This window comes from Aspergillus foveolatus, assembly GCF_047715535.1.
Source record: "Aspergillus foveolatus strain CBS 279.81 unplaced genomic scaffold BDW70scaffold_64, whole genome shotgun sequence".
Taxonomy (NCBI): domain Eukaryota; kingdom Fungi; phylum Ascomycota; class Eurotiomycetes; order Eurotiales; family Aspergillaceae; genus Aspergillus; species Aspergillus foveolatus.
In genome coordinates, this window is record NW_027396128.1 from 94,328 (window position 1) to 109,456 (window position 15,129).

Genomic DNA, 15,129 nt, shown 5'->3' on the forward strand with positions numbered 1-15,129 from the left:
CGCTATGACTCATACAATAAATGCAAAGAACGAGAAACGTCGTCTAATTCGGTTTGGAACAGCTGAAGACTCCCCGGACCGCGTGAGCGTTGTACTTGTCAATCTGTAGTGCATTAGTAATGACTCGAAAAAAGAGCAGAGCGGAAAACTTACGATGTCCTTGATACTCGAGTAGGTACCAGCCACGAGTGTCACGACACCAATACAGAAGCACAGCGCATTCAGCGCGGCGAGTGCCATATTCTTGCGCGAGGAGAAGATCGATCCCTCACGGATCAGCATGAACCACATGAGGGCTGGGAAGTAAAAGGTGAAGCCCGAGATGAAGAGCGAAGAGGAAATGGAGAGCAGGTCATTGAAGAAGGGAATGACCTCGGCGATGATGAACGCAATAACAGTACCAACAGCGATCATGGCCAGCCATGTAATCCAGCCCATCTTCGTGTTGATGAAGCGAATAGGCGAGTCCTTGAAGATGCGGCCGTGAACGACACGAGCAGCGACCACAGTGTTGATCGAACCACTGATGAAGATAACGGGCAGCGCAATTCCAAAAGCGACACGGCTCATCAAATGACCGGCGGAGAGCAGGGCGGGGCTCTGAACATCCTGGCCAACAAACGCGTACACAATGGCTCCAGTCAAGGTGTAGATGACGATCTCAGTGAGACCGAGGGCCCAGATGGACTTGACGTAGTCCGAGGGTGTGTGCATTTCATCCATGAAGGAGAACTGGCACATGGCGAAACTGTAGGCGAAAATGATATTGGTCATGGCAATAAAGGCGTCCGTGAAGGTAACGCCCTCCTTAGGCCAGGCCGACCAGTTCACGGCGCTGAGCCCACCGGGGGCATTGGTGCTCTCAACACCAGTGGCAATCATGGTGATACCAATGGCAAGGATGATAGAGGCAAAGTCGATGTAACCCAGAATCGCCATCTCGGTGAAACTAGGTGGAACAGCAAGAAGGAACAGGATGATGGCGGAAACGACCGCAAACACCACAGAGCAGACGTCGCTTTGGGTGATATCGATCCAGGCGATAGCCCCAGTAAGAGTATGAGAGCCCGTCAAGAAGAGCAGCTGAAAGATCAGCATAAAGTTGACGAGCTCATATCCAAACCGACCGAACAGCAGTTTCCCCGCGTCCGGGTAGTGGTGCACCAGAGGAAACTTCAGCTTGACCTGACCGACAACATACGAGGTATAGATGGCGAGGAATCCCAGCCCGACTGTGCAGATAACACCCGCCACCATTCCCAGAGTTGCAAATGTGGACGGCAGCGATAGAGAACCGAGCGCGATGGCTTCGACGATCAGGACGATGGTGAGCCGCTTCCAGCCCAGACGATTGAACTTGGCCGTGCCGTGCTCATAGATGTTGCGCTCGCGCTCGCTCATCTCAGCCACGAGGTCGCCGTCCTCTGCTGGGAGGTATTTCGGCGGGGCCTCGAACTTTTCCGCCCCCGAAGGCATGGTGACCTTCTTGGACTCAGCGTCCGAAATCTCTGTAGAAGAAGCCATGTCCCTAGTCCCTGGGGTTGTTGAAATCGAGTGTTGGCTGGAGCGGTGTTGAAGGGGAGACGGGGAGACTGGGAGACTGGACAGGCAGAGAGAGACCGGGGGACGAGGCGAGGTTAAGAGAGGAGAGACAAAGGAACAAGAAATCTGACTTCAGCAAATGTAACACTGAGCCTGAGGGCCCAGAGTGTGGATTCTGTGGAAACTGCTGCCGGATTTTGCTCGCCCGAAGAGGAAAGAGTAGACGCCCCACCGGCCCGCCGCTGGTTGGCCAGCGGCGGGCCGTTTTGAGTTTCTGTGACTAACAAGCGTTGTGGCGTGCGCTTGGCTGACCGCGTTCGAGGGGCTTATCGAGCAGATCAGCCAATGGCCGACGATCGTCTCCTGCACTAGCCGCATCAAGCTAGCGTCGGGTCTCTCGGCCTTCGAGAAGTTACACGAACCGCACGATGGCATCACTGATAACACCACGCAACCAATCCATGAATACTATTACAAGATCATTACTACATGTCATAATCACACTGAATCAAGATCGGCACTTATCTTGGATGACTGGATCTGGGGGAACGTGGCATCTTCTCCAGATTGCTAATTCCCATTCTCCAGACCCATTCTCCAGTCTCTGGAGTACTGTGAGTACTGTGAGGACTCGCAGTACTTTCAGAACTCTACCGGCGGCTAATCCACGTATTCCGCGCACACCACCTGCCCTCCAATGTCCATCACCTCAGCCACGGTCACATTCGGCACCAGCCCGTTCATCCACAGTACGTGCGCCAGCGTGGTCTCACCGCCGTGGTCGCCATTGTAGTCCAGCAGTGCCGCGCTGACGGGCGGCATCCCCATCAGTCGCATTAGGTCGGGCGGCACTACATTGGGCCCTCCCATATCAGACAATCTGCCGGGCAGATCGGCCTGCTGCCACCGCCACCAGAGCCGGTCCAGGTACGCATGGTGGAGGTAGAACAGGGGGTCGCCGTTACTTTCGGTCGGATCCTCCATCTGCAGGTTAATCCCGCGTTAGCCATCGTATTATTATCGCCCAGACCAGTAATCGAGACGATGTCTCACCACGCCACCCACGGCAATATGCCCCGCTGCGTGCGGATACTGGTTGTAGCATTCCCAAGCATCCGTGTATTTTTGCAGCGCAAAACATTCCTCGATATTGCGGCGGTTCGCCCATGCAAAGGCGGTCTGGTTGAATGCGCGGCTGAGGCAGTACTCGCCGTTTCGCTCGTTGGACCGGATGCGCAGCGTCGTGTCCTTAAAGGGGCCGTTCTGGATACACCGGTTTCCTATTAGACCGCCCACCGCAGTGGACCGCGTTAGCAATCGCATCGCCCAAAAAACAACCTTAAATTCCCTTATCATTTATCACTCTTAAAAACGCGTTAAGACGGGGCTGGTGTGGGCCTACTTCCGAACCCATTTCCCCCAAACCCAACCACTGGGTCGAAGATGGACGACCTCTGCAACGGGCCAGCCTCATAATCCGTGACCTCGTCCCAGTACGGGTGTGCTCCTTTGTATCCGCAGAGGGTCTGAAGGAGCACTTCATGCGCGCGCACTAGATAACGATGCCACGGGAGGAAATGGCCTACATAATGGACGTAATTGCCCTGCGAGATATGCAAGTCGTGCAGTTCGTCCCAGAGGTTCTTTGCGTCCTTGACGTTTCCAACTATAGGGGCATGGTTCATCAGGCATCGTTCAGCCTGGAGATACTCTTGGATTTGTCAGTCTGGCCTCTTGCTCGCGGTTGAAAGACGCCCTTACCGGTCTTTTCGACCCTCGTCAACGTGTTCCTGGACATTAATACCGTTAATGACTTTGGTGACTTTAATGACTTGACAAATTCGACGGCAAGCAACGTACCAGGACTTCCTTCTGTTGAGCGAGGTACATTTACCAGCTCGAGGGATATTGCGGGCCAGAGATGGCACTAGCAGGAGCATCAGAGCCACGAGTCTAAGCCAGGAGGCCGCCATCGTCCAGAACCGCATAGCGTTAACGGAAGCAGCGCAGGAGAAAGGTGAAGATTGACTGCTAGCTCTCCATATGCCTCCAGCTGCGACCGGTCTGCTGCAACTGGGCTCTTTATAACTGTGTGTTGTCTTTACCCCTGGTACCAATGCAGAAGTCATGTGCTGCATCGAAGTGTTGACCACGCCCTCCTGTTGAGACAGGTCGCATTCACATCCATAAATCTGCACATATTCGCCGATTAGGAAACCCTAGCAAACAAACAAACGAGGTCGAGAACGTATCCCTGCAGTGCAATTCATTGCCGCTGACCGGGGTCTTAGTGGTTGGTTCCTATGTTGACTGCAAGGCCAGCGCCCTGGCCTATGGACTGCTCAGCTCGGCGACCAGTTTAGATAATCTCCGGTCCGTCACCCAACAGGCTGCCCCTTACTGTTGTCAGGCAATACATTGGCTGCCTTACGAATAAATCCAGTTTCGCCAATATATTAACCTGCTACCATACTACGACCGGAATTCATGCGCAGGCTACTTCAGAGCTACCAAAAATGTTCGTGACCTGGCATCGGCAGGGGCGCCAATGAGAGCAGGTTGTCTACGCAACGGTTGTACTGCCATGTCATGCGTATATACCTCTCGCAGTACTTCACGCTGCGTCCGAAGGACACGCGTTCGCGAGAGAACTTCTTCAAAGCGTACTCTGCGTGGGAATGCTGAGCTTGTCATACGCAGCGAAGCGGTCAGCAAACAACTCTGGCGTATCCGTTCAGCTGGATCTCGTCTGTCCAGAGCATAAGGTGCATCCCGTCCCGTACATATGGACCCAGAAGGCGGTTCGCATCTAATAAACACAAAGCGGCGCCGGGTCAAACCTTGGGCAAGGGCGGCGCTCTCTTTCGCCTGAAATTAGAGTGTAAGTTTGCGGCTGGAGTAAACTTGCGATAAAAGCAGGAATTAACATCAACGGATGGTATGCAAGTATAAGTTACGAGCATTAGCTAACAGAGCACACCGCCGAGAAGGTTGACTGGCCCTGGGAAAGCGCAGCACGAGAGATAGAGCAAGAATGGATCATACTGCGGCAGCTGTTAGGGTTCATCTCGGCAATCCGTGGGCTCGGGGCCGATTGTCCTACTCGGTATGCTCATTAAAACCCCATCGTCCCTTGCAGTGATTATGTCACGATAGAATTGGCCGGTCCGTCCTCAGTTGTCGCATCGGATAAAAATGAACCAAACAGTGATTCGTTGCCGGGAAGACTGCTGCTTGCACGGAAAGAATGAGGTTGCAAATCTGTAAGGGGAACTGTCGTATGCACATGCCCCGGCTTCCCGACAGTATTCCCATTCCTCTTGCCACGTGCTCGCTTGACGTATCGGGCAGTCATCGTCTATTGGATAGCCACGGCTCATACGGGCCATGCAGCATTCCAGACGCAACGATGACCGCCGTTCTTGTTCGGTCTGATTGCACTCACAGATTCAAGCGAAGATGCGCGCACCGAGCCACAGATTTTGCGAGTGCGACTCCGCAAGACCCGCGCCAAGCGAAAAGAGCCAACGCCAATCTGCACCTAATATTGCTACGCCCGCGTTGATGGCTTGACTATCCTTGTCTGTTCAATTCGTATCGCACCCGCGCCATGCAACTCCGCCCCGTCGACGTTATTCCCGACATTTGCTTCGTAATGTCTCAGTGTATGCCTCCGAAACTCCCCGAACTCCCAGGGATGTGGCTGGGTCCACATCACATAGTTGAGGCATATTCATGACGCTCACTGCTGAAGAAAAGTACTCGATGGGTATACGAAGTCGGAACGGTAGAGCTGATTTAGAGCTTCAGAGCAGCCAGAGGAACTGTCAACAGCTAGTCTATACCACTTCACTCCCGTCGAATAGAAATCGTGCTTTCACTCACATTCGCCATCCATCACCTCGCTGATTTGCACGGGGAGCGTCCGCCAGTGACCGATTCCGGAGGCTAGACTCGCTAGCAGCACTACTGAGGCGGCCGCCATTCGGTCAAAGCCAGTTCAGGAAAAGTCAGGCTCGGCCGATGAAACCCAGCCTCCAGAGCGGACAAATTCACCCTTCCAGCTCCTGTATCGGAGGCCTCCGCAGGCGCGACCGGGGTTACTTCGGAATCGGTACTGAATCATTTCCGCTGCCGCTCGACAGCGGGGTGTCTGCCGAGCCTGCTGTCGTACTTGCTGACTCGCTGACTCGCTGACTCGTTGCTGATCGTATGAGGGAGTTCGAACTAATCAACCCGACCTTCTAGATGCTGTGAGTGTGAAATAGTAAGCCAATTAGTAATTGACTCCGTGACCGAGCCCCTTACTGCGTTCACACGCGGTTACCGCTTCCCGATCTCGAGCCTGTCATCGGGCACCGTCCGCCTCAACGCAACGTGGGAGAACCTGATTTCACATTGCCATCAGTGTGGCGACCCCTAGGTGGCGGGAAATGTCAAAAGGCAACCTCGCTTCCGTCCTATTATCAGCGTGCAAGGGACTGAGATTTGAGAAGTCTGGTGGATGAGTCCCACGCCTGACCAGTAATGGTGGCGATGAGGTTCCACGGCACGCGCCCGATAAATCTCTGGTGCTGTGCTTGGTGCCTGGGTGCCTGGGTGCCTGGGTGCCTGGCTTGGCTTTTTCAAGCGGTCTCTAGCGGCAGAATTAGACTGACGACCTGATCATGTGACCACCTGCCACTGACAGCCAGTATATTAGTCAGAACTCAGCTCTAGTTCTGGAGGGAAGACCCCTTTTGGCTGAGTGGGAAGTTACAGCCACTTCTCTTATGACTATTTACGCGCTGCTGTACTTGGATATGATAGCATTATAGCAATTAAAGGCAGTGGCATCTCATAAGAATAAAGATCAGTATGGTAGAGGCTGATAGATAATTTGGGTGGTAGACGATGCTGAGCATGGGAGCTGGAAGCGCTTGACTCCATCGCTCCTTCCTTACTGTACATACTCTTGCCGAGTAGGATGGAAAGCAGTCGAATCCAGAATATCGTAAGGCTGAAGGTCTCCAGTTTTGGTTAGTAAGGTTAATGTAACTACGCGCTAGTATAGGTCAGACCGCTTGGCTAGAAAGGTACAAGACAACTGATCAGAATGATCAGTTGAATCTAGCGCCCTATATAGCAGCGAAGGCCACGCCTGAGCCGTTATTCTGGGGTTCAACCCATAACAGTTAATCTTGAAATCCCTTTTAAAACATGAATCATGTTGTTGCGCTGAAAATCCGTTGCGTAGTGGCAGATATATATAGTTTCGTTGTGGACCCTGACACAGAGAAGTAAACCGCCAACACCCGCCGAACAATTCGCTCTCCATTGACTAAGTGTGATGTGCATATTCTGATATCTGTGAGCAGGTTGGGAGGTTGGATCAGAAACTGCTTGTTTCAATTTGAGTTGGTATCTGTCGTTTTATGTCGAGGCAAGTTGAGGTTCTCCGGGTGCCTGTGCGTTCTTCATCTTATCCATTGTATTAATTATTAAACATTACAAGAGCCAGCTGGCCAATATAAGCGCAGCATGGCACATATCTCGAAGACCACAAAAAGCCCATCCGAGACGCCAAATCACAAGGGTATGTTTCGTTTGGAGCGGCATTCCTTGGACATTCTGCGTCATCCATTATCATCGTAGCTCGTCGTCTTCGTCTCAACTAAAGGAGGCAGCTGAGACTTGAGTAACCCCGGTCTCAAAATTCCCAGTCTTTCTCCGTTCACTATTGACGATGAGGAAGATTGACGGGTCTTACGCTGCAGCATGGTTAGAAACCCCTTCCTTCAACACGCGTTGACTCTTGCGCAACTTATCAGTTGCGCGACAAGCCCAGACGAAGAACCCAAAGTGAATGACGCTACAAGTGGCCAGTCAGTAAACAACGAAAACGAGCCCAATGACGATCGGTCACTTACACGGCCAGAAAGCCCATTGCAGTGCCGAAGTGCTCGACGCTTGCAATTTGTTTTCCGTCACAGTCACGATATTCACGATAATCACGGCCGCAGGTATATCCGTCGCCCGTATAGTATGGCTCATGCATCGCCAGGTACAAAGAGAGACCGGTGGCAACCGCAGTCCAAGCGAGAAAATCGAACGCAACGTAAACGCCAGGGTGGATGGCAACCGGGGAAGACAGTTCGATGGAAAGGATGATGAGGGACCAGATAAACGCGTACTCGGTCTAAGCGAGTTAATATCACGGGCGGATGGGTAATAATCCTGGACATACCGTCCCGGTAGCCGGAGTGACTAAATGATGGCCCAAGTCTTCCGTCAGGACCACACCCCGGTCGTGGGCGTCTTGAGAGTATGCAAAAGAGATTACAGCGGCTAAGGAGGCGATCAGTACGAGACAGCGGAGGTAAATCGAGACGTGATGCACACGCCGTTGAGTGCTTGCGGGAAACTCCATGGCTCTAGAACAGGAAGGAGGACACTCAGGTTGAGGACTGCTGGGTATCAGATTTTATTGTCAAAATGGGTTGCACGAGAGTCGTGAGGAATTTGGTAGGTTCATAAGTCACTCACCTTGCAAGGTTGGAATACCTGGGTAGCCATCTGGTAGGCTTAGAGGCTTGGTAGAGGCAGTGCCAGCCGATCCGCCGATCAGCCAAGACCTATTGATGGGTGCCCCAACATCTACAGGATATAAAAAAGGCGCCAGGATAGACGATGTCCAGTAAAGCTGGACCCGAAAGAGGCGTTGTCAATGTCGACAGTTCACCAAGATCACGGCATGAATGATCTTACTCAACGGAGAGCTCACAGTCTCAAAACATTCTGAAGATCGTGCCAAGGAAGTGGCAATGACCCTGAGGCTATTACACACGCTACAGATCTGCCTGGTGAAGGATCCGAGCCGCCCCAGTTGACACAAGGTATGATGTGTGTGCTAGCAATGTAAGTATCCGCGGCCGTGATGTATGACATCACATACGGGGCTATGCCGCAATCTGCCAAACGAGGAACCATAGTGCGCTCCCAATCGCACAAATTGCGTAAAATAGCTTTTAATCGCTTCTTTCAGTAGAGATAGAGTACGTGTGGCGTGCTTTATTCACTGCGACAGAAGCGGCGCGGATGCCTGGGCCACGCAGTCACATTCGCTGCAGGATCTTGGCTATAACTGGCCGACTCATCAGTCTTGGAGTAATTATTTAAGAATAGATTTAAGGAGTTCAGATTTCAGAAAGCAATATGCAAGCTCTTACTTGGAGTAGACGTATCTCTGAAGATGTAGCGCTGAGCCGGCCTGTTACTACCTATTAGCACGAGGGAACTGGAGGGGCCGCGCATTATTAATCCAGGGCTGACCTCCAACGGTGCTGACACGAGCCTCCGCGATGTCAGAGCTCTCGGTATTAAACTCGACATTGACAAAGGTTAAAGAAAGTGTTGAGAATGGAATCAGCCCGGTTAACCTTCCTGAATACAACTGGGGCTTCGCTATCTGCAGCAGCTGCCAAGCGGATGAGAGCGCATATTACCAGAACCAACTTCGCCAAAAGGCGTCAACGGATCGCTGTTGCCGGAGCCAAGTCTGAGTCGAACGCAAAGAGAAGGCAGCGAGGACGAAACCAAACAGAGGAGGAAGACGGGGATGGTGCTCCATCGCTGACATCGGCACCTTGCAGTCCATCTAACATCGAAGCCTGTACGTACCGAGCAGCTTTTCTCGGTCATGCGAGACTGAACGCCTACAGTTCACCAGATCCAGGAGCTAGTCTTTCTGGAAGGAAGGCATACGCCTGGCAGCGCAAGCGAAGCGGCTTGGTTTAACCTTGTAGCTTCGGAACCGGCACTGGTCGAAGCATCGCTTGCCGTAGCTGTGCGGCAATGGTCGCCCGACAACTCATGCCAGTCAAAGGCGGATTATCACTCGTATACAGCTGTAAGGCTGATTAAACAGCGAATAACATCGATAGCGACTCCCTCAGATGGCGTCCTTGGTGCCGTGATCACAATGGCCCTGGGTGCTTCTTTAGTGAACGACGACATTGCGTGGAAGATCCATATGGATGGTCTTGCCCATATCGTGAACGAAAGAGTATCTCGAGGTCTGCACAGTCTGCCTGCATGGTTTATAGATCTCATCATCCAGTGGGTGTATCTTGGATTATGGCTGAGCGTGGCTAACTTGGCTTAGGGACTCGATTAATAATATCATCGGGTTCCCGCGAGTCTGGTATCAGAGCATTGTCCAGATACTAGGTGAACAGCGTGATCGAAGAATTATGAAGCTGGCAGAGATTAGCGACAGTGTTATCAGATTGAGGAAGGTAATCGAATCGCTCCAAGTGAGCTCTCTCAACCCTATGTCTGTTGCGCAGGAAATCGAAGAGCCGTTGGCTAGACTACACTACGAAGCACGCAACCTACGAGCAACTGATAACCTCCACATTGATGCTGCGGCGCGTTCAATTGAATTAGTACTTTACCTTCTTTGGCCAACGCAATCAGCTGCCCATCTGACACTGCTCGCCGGCGAACTGAAGGAGGTGATATGTAGATTCCCAATCAGAGGGTGTATATATATGGACCTGACATCCTTCCAGCTCGTGATTGGAGCGATCGCCGCCGACAAGGCTTCACCAGTAAGAGCCTGGTTTGTGGATAGGATATCGAAGGCGGTACGATGGATGCAGCGACGTGGCTGGCATGATCCCTTGAGCGTTGTGGAGACGGTCATTGGGAACGAGTTAGATGATGGTCTTGTCGGACAATTCAAGGCGCTTTGGAGGGAGATATATGGTATAGAGTGAGAACGCCACAAGCAACAGAAGGCTTGAATGACACAACAGCACAGAAAATGCGACTACTGTTACAAACTCTCAGGCGGCCATGATTGCATGATAGTATGTGTTGAGGAGTATTCGCTCGCAAATCGTAGAGATAGTCTCGGTCAACAATACCTTCCCATAGGCAGACGCCGGTAACTCAGATGTAGGATTGACTTCGAGCATGAATAATAGAGGAGCCAACGCAAATGTGAATCAGCAGCGTCGACTGTCAGCAGGCAGTTGAATTGATTTTCCCAATGAGGAAAATGAGATTAGAGCCAAGCCCGGCACGATATGCCTGAATCCTCACGCATATACTTTATTTCACAATTCAGAGAAACGATCGCTCATCGACTCCAGAATTGTAATTGGAGGTCGAAAGAGGGCTGCAAATGATTTGCCGGATTAGGAAAATCAGTCTGGGATCTAGAATGTCGAAATCGTATCATGCGGGATATTTAAGGGCAACGATTTCCCAAGAACAGCTGCCTTGCATGCACCAATATAGAGAAATTTTGCAAACACCACGAATCTGAAACCAATCCAAGTTTGAAACAATGGCCAGGCAATGGGTTTTGAACGGCCAAGAAGGATTCGAGACATCGCTCGAGTACCAACAGGGTGCCAACATACCCTCGGTACATGACTTGAAACCAAACGAAGTCCTTGTCAAGATGTATGCTGCCAGCTTGAATTACCGCGAGTTGGTCATAGCCGGTCCAATGGTATTTGCGCTCTGAAACCGTGTGCCTCGCATGTTCTTACTGACAATTTGCAGGGCATCAACGGCCCCATCTCTCCGCCAATTGTACCCGGCTGCGATGGAACTGGCCTGGTAGAGGCTGTTGGACCCTCAGTTCGTGAGTTCAGACCAGGAGACCGGGTCGTGACGTACCTCGCCCCGAAACTCGTCGAGGCACACGGGGACGATGCCCACGCTGGAATAGCAGAGGCCGTTGCTAGCATGGGGCAAGGAAGCGACGGCACATTACGATCCTGGGCTGTGTTTCCGGAGGCAGGCCTAGTTCATTCACCGAGAACGCTAGACTGGTTGTCGGCGGCCACCTTACCCTGTACTTGGCTAACGGCCTGGAACGCTCTCTTCGGTCTGAACGGCAAGCAAGCGGGACCGGACTTATGGGTGCTTGTCCAAGGCACAGGCGGCGTCAGCATAGCAGCATTGCAGCTCGCGGTCGCCGCTGGTGCAACAGTCGTCGCCACTACATCCACGGTCGAGAGAGTCGATCGCCTCAAGGCGCTAGGTGCGGCCCATGTGGTCAATTACCGCAATAATCCAAAAGCTTGGGGCAAAGAAGCACGAGCCCTGACTCCAGCTGGAAGGGGCTTTGACTTTGTCGTCGACGTCGGTGGTAATGAGACGTTTCCACACTCCTTGGCCGCTATACGAGTTGACGGGGTGGTCTTAGTGGTCGGGCAAGTCGGCGACAGCAAAGCAGAGCCAGTACCTATACTTGCCGCTCTGATGCACAGCTGTATTATCCGTGGCATCCTGGCCGGCTCCCGTAACCAGTTCAAGGAGTTAGTGCGGTTTATCGATGAGAAGAAGCTCGTGCCTGCGATGGACGACTTGATTTTCGAGCTTGCGGAGACAAAGGATGCGTATAGGCGACTGAAAGAGAAGAAACATTTCGCCAAGGTTATGATTCGGATTGATCATCCACTTTAGGTGTATCTAGCTAAGCAGCAGATGATGTTGTGATAATGGTAGTTGTTCTGTGCTTTGAGCCTTTTTGAGGTAGAACAATGGATCCTTGGCAGTACCACGTGACCCTGCTGTTTGTGTACTCCTCCCCCTCGCGTCCAGTGTTTCTCTTTGATAAGCCTCAATTTGAACACGAAGCCAATTTCATTATGACTGGGGCTTACCTTGGCATACTACATTGGAGTTATTATCATCTCCCGCCGCCCTTCGCCGTCTTGCTTTAATTCGAGCACGGTCTTGGGTTGCAACGCTAAGCCTGCGATGCCGCTAATCGCGCCTTCCTTCTCTACGGTTATCGGCGGTTGGCCATGCAGCCATGGCTTGGCGCAGTGTTCCTGACTGACGGACATGGAGATGAACCCATTTTGGGCCAATGCCGACGCCGCTTCGAAAGTTTGGGGTGTGTTTGCGCTGCGGGGGCTGCTCTGGCGTGAGCACAACCGGGGGTCTTAAATTGCGCCTATCCCTCCCATGATTTCGAAAGCCCAGGCAAGGGGTCAATTGCTGGCAGCACTGACCGCAAAATGAAGGTATGAGTTGTTGGCTGAACTTGCTTGGGACGAGTCGCGTGCTAAGACCAGTGCCCTAGCTTTCCGCCCTATCCGTTCTCCTGGTCAGCGTCTCCCAGGCCTCGGCTGCTCCATGGAGACCACGCGAGCCTAGAGCCGCCGGATCGAAGCGATTGACGTTCAACGAAACTGTGATCAGTGCGGCGCTGTCGCCTTCTTCGATCTCGGTGCAATGGATCGCGACTGAGAATGACGGGGATTATGTGTACCAGGAGCAGGATGGAAGCATCAAGATCGAGAGCATTGTCACCAACCGATCGCAGACAATTGTTCCAGCTGAGAAGATACCAGATGATGCATACAGCTACTGGATCAGTCCGGACTTGTCCGCGGTGCTGTGGGCCACGAATTATACGAAGCAGTACCGCCATTCGTTCTTTGCCGATTACTACATCCAGGATGTCGAGACGTTGGAAACGGTGCCGCTTGTGGAGGATATGGTTGGAGATATTCAATATGCGGCGTGGAGCCCAAGCGGCGAGTCCATCGCGTTCGTTCGCGGCAACAACTTATGGACTTGGTCTGATGGGACTGTCACGGCTATCACCAAAGATGGCGGACCGGACATGTTTCATGGCGTGCCTGACTGGATCTATGAGGAGGAGATTCTGGGGGACCGGTTTGCACTCTGGTTCTCGCCCGACTCCGAGCTCCTGGCCTTCCTGACTTTCAACGAGACTGGCGTTCCCACCTTCACCGTCCAGTACTTTATGGACAACCAGGAGATTGCGCCTCCATATCCCCGCGAGCTCGATATCAGATACCCCAAAGTGTCCGAAACAAATCCGACGGTCAAGTTAAATATCCTTCAGCTCAGCGACAACACCGTATCGACCATTCCTATCGATGCGTTTGACCCGAGCGAGTTGATCATCGGGGAGGTCGCTTGGGTGACTGATACGCACACTGAACTGGCCGTGAAGGCTTTTAACCGTGTGCAGGATGAATTGAAGGTCATCATCGTAGAGACCGCTTCCGGCGAGACCAAGATCGCGCACGAGCGTGACGGGACCGACGGTTGGTTGGATAACTTGCTTTCAATCTCATATGTTGGTCCTTTGGCTTTGGGCTCGGGGGATGCATCATCCGCTTATTATGTCGATCTTTCGGACCACTCCGGCTGGACACACTTGTATCTCTTCTCAACCTCAGGCGGCGATCCTATCCCCTTGACGGAGGGAGAGTGGGAGGTTACGTCCATCGTGAGCATTGACCAGGAGCGGGAGCTGGTATACTATCTCTCGACCCAGCACCATAGCACAGAGCGACACCTTTACTCGGTGTCGTATCGGACCTTCGAGATTACGCCGCTCGTGGACGATACCGTTGAAGCCTACTGGAGCGCTTCGTTTTCTGCGAAGGCCGGGTATTACATTCTAACGTACGCGGGTCCCAGTGTGCCGTACCAGGAGCTGTACTCTGTGAACCAAACGGCCCCACTACGTACTCTCACCAGCAACGCAGCCCTGATCGAGAAGCTGGAGGAATACGCGTTGCCCAACATTAGCTATTTCGAACTGGAAATCCCAAGTGGTGAGAAGCTCAATGTGATGCAACGGTTGCCCGTCGGGTTTTCCCCGGATAAGAAATATCCCGTACTATTCACTCCATACGGCGGTCCAGGAGCCCAGGAAGTCAGCAAAAGATGGCAGTCACTGGATTTCAATGCGTATATTGCATCCGACCCCGAGCTTGAGTATGTGACCTGGACGGTCGACAACCGCGGAACCGGCTACCGGGGACGCGAGTTTCGCTCTCTGGTGGCTAAGCAGCTTGGAAAGCTCGAGGCAGAGGATCAGGTCTACGCTGCAAAGCAGGCCGCCAAACTTGACTGGGTTGACTCCGAGCACATTGCCATCTGGGGTTGGAGTTACGGCGGTTATCTCACTGGGAAGGTCCTGGAAACCGACAGCGGTGCCTTCTCGCTTGGTCTACTGACCGCGCCTGTTTCAGACTGGCGGCTATACGACTCGATGTATACTGAACGATACATGAAGACTCTCTCGACAAATGCGGAGGGCTATGACACGACCGCGATCCGTCGCACGGACGGCTTCAAGAACGTTGAAGGCGGGTTCCTAATCCAGCACGGCACCGGCGATGACAACGTCCATTTTCAGAACGCGGCGGCGCTGGGGGATACACTGATCGGAAACGGGGTGACGCCGGAGAAAATGCAGGTGCAGTGGTTTACAGACTCGGATCATAGCATCCGTTATAACGGAGGGAGCGTGTTTCTGTACAGACAGCTGGCGCAAAGACTGTACAAAGAGAAGAACCGAGCGAAGAAGGAGCAGCACCAATGGAGCAAGAGGAGCCAGGGCTGGGTGGTTTAGCGTAGTCCACATTTCACTGTAACAATTTGGCCTCGGCCTCTGGAATTAATTCAGCCTTCTTCTCTACATCTTGCTTGTCTATTTCAGCACATTTGAAACATGGCTTAATGGCTCGCAGTGCTCCTCACGAACGCCATCAATCGGTATGAGCTTTGTCGACAGTGCCGGCAACGTAAGCTGCG

General features: G+C 52.6%; 6 protein-coding genes across 6 annotated transcripts; 3 read left to right on the forward strand and 3 right to left on the reverse strand.

Annotated features, from left to right (window-relative positions):
- Positions 1 to 43: 43 nt before the first annotated feature.
- BDW70DRAFT_163204 (putative amino acid transporter) lies at positions 44 to 1,524 on the reverse strand (the record flags this gene model as incomplete). Its single annotated transcript, XM_073741261.1, has 2 exons — positions 44 to 103; positions 154 to 1,524. The coding sequence occupies 2 exons, from the start codon at positions 1,522 to 1,524 to the stop codon at positions 44 to 46; spliced, it is 1,431 nt and encodes a 476-aa protein (XP_073592622.1).
- A 678-nt stretch (positions 1,525 to 2,202) lies between these two features.
- On the reverse strand, positions 2,203 to 3,530 carry BDW70DRAFT_163205 (tyrosinase family protein; the record flags this gene model as incomplete). The annotated part of the gene is made up of 5 exons (XM_073741262.1): positions 2,203 to 2,526; positions 2,596 to 2,822; positions 2,945 to 3,253; positions 3,304 to 3,332; positions 3,403 to 3,530. 5 exons carry the CDS (start codon positions 3,528 to 3,530, stop codon positions 2,203 to 2,205), a joined length of 1,017 nt encoding a protein of 338 aa, XP_073592623.1.
- A 3,723-nt stretch (positions 3,531 to 7,253) lies between these two features.
- Positions 7,254 to 8,173, reverse strand: BDW70DRAFT_105910 (uncharacterized protein). Its single transcript, XM_073734401.1, has 4 exons — positions 8,068 to 8,173; positions 7,769 to 7,988; positions 7,452 to 7,720; positions 7,254 to 7,393 (listed from the first exon to the last, which is right to left on the reverse strand). The coding sequence occupies exons 2-4, from the start codon at positions 7,949 to 7,951 to the stop codon at positions 7,288 to 7,290; spliced, it is 558 nt and encodes a 185-aa protein (XP_073592624.1). The 5' UTR covers positions 7,952 to 7,988; positions 8,068 to 8,173; the 3' UTR covers positions 7,254 to 7,287.
- Positions 8,174 to 8,940: 767 nt separating this feature from the next.
- On the forward strand, positions 8,941 to 10,301 carry BDW70DRAFT_153045 (uncharacterized protein; the record flags this gene model as incomplete). The annotated part of the gene is made up of 4 exons (XM_073739554.1): positions 8,941 to 9,172; positions 9,243 to 9,639; positions 9,686 to 10,037; positions 10,095 to 10,301. 4 exons carry the CDS (start codon positions 8,941 to 8,943, stop codon positions 10,299 to 10,301), a joined length of 1,188 nt encoding a protein of 395 aa, XP_073592625.1.
- Positions 10,302 to 10,773: 472 nt separating this feature from the next.
- BDW70DRAFT_142827 (zinc-dependent alcohol dehydrogenase family protein) lies at positions 10,774 to 12,017 on the forward strand. Its single transcript, XM_073737997.1, has 2 exons — positions 10,774 to 11,161; positions 11,215 to 12,017. Exon 2 carries the CDS (start codon positions 11,284 to 11,286, stop codon positions 12,004 to 12,006), a length of 723 nt encoding a protein of 240 aa, XP_073592626.1. The 5' UTR covers positions 10,774 to 11,161; positions 11,215 to 11,283; the 3' UTR covers positions 12,007 to 12,017.
- Positions 12,018 to 12,542: 525 nt separating this feature from the next.
- Positions 12,543 to 14,970, forward strand: dppIV (prolyl dipeptidyl peptidase DppIV). Its single transcript, XM_073734402.1, has 2 exons — positions 12,543 to 12,572; positions 12,632 to 14,970. Exons 1-2 carry the CDS (start codon positions 12,567 to 12,569, stop codon positions 14,945 to 14,947), a joined length of 2,322 nt encoding a protein of 773 aa, XP_073592627.1. The 5' UTR covers positions 12,543 to 12,566; the 3' UTR covers positions 14,948 to 14,970.
- The last annotated feature ends 159 nt before the right edge of the window (positions 14,971 to 15,129 follow it).

Coding starts and splice junctions, on each gene's coding strand:
- BDW70DRAFT_105910 (XM_073734401.1), bottom strand. CDS start 7,951: ATGGAGTTTCCCGCAAGCACTCAACGGCGTGTGCATCACGTCTCGATT. Junction 7,721..7,768: donor TCACTCCGGCTACCGGGACG/GTATGTCCAGGA, acceptor TAACTCGCTTAG/ACCGAGTACGCGTTTATCTG. Junction 7,394..7,451: donor GCAATGGGCTTTCTGGCCGT/GTAAGTGACCGA, acceptor GGCCACTTGTAG/CGTCATTCACTTTGGGTTCT.
- BDW70DRAFT_142827 (XM_073737997.1), top strand. CDS start 11,284: ATGGGGCAAGGAAGCGACGGCACATTACGATCCTGGGCTGTGTTTCCG.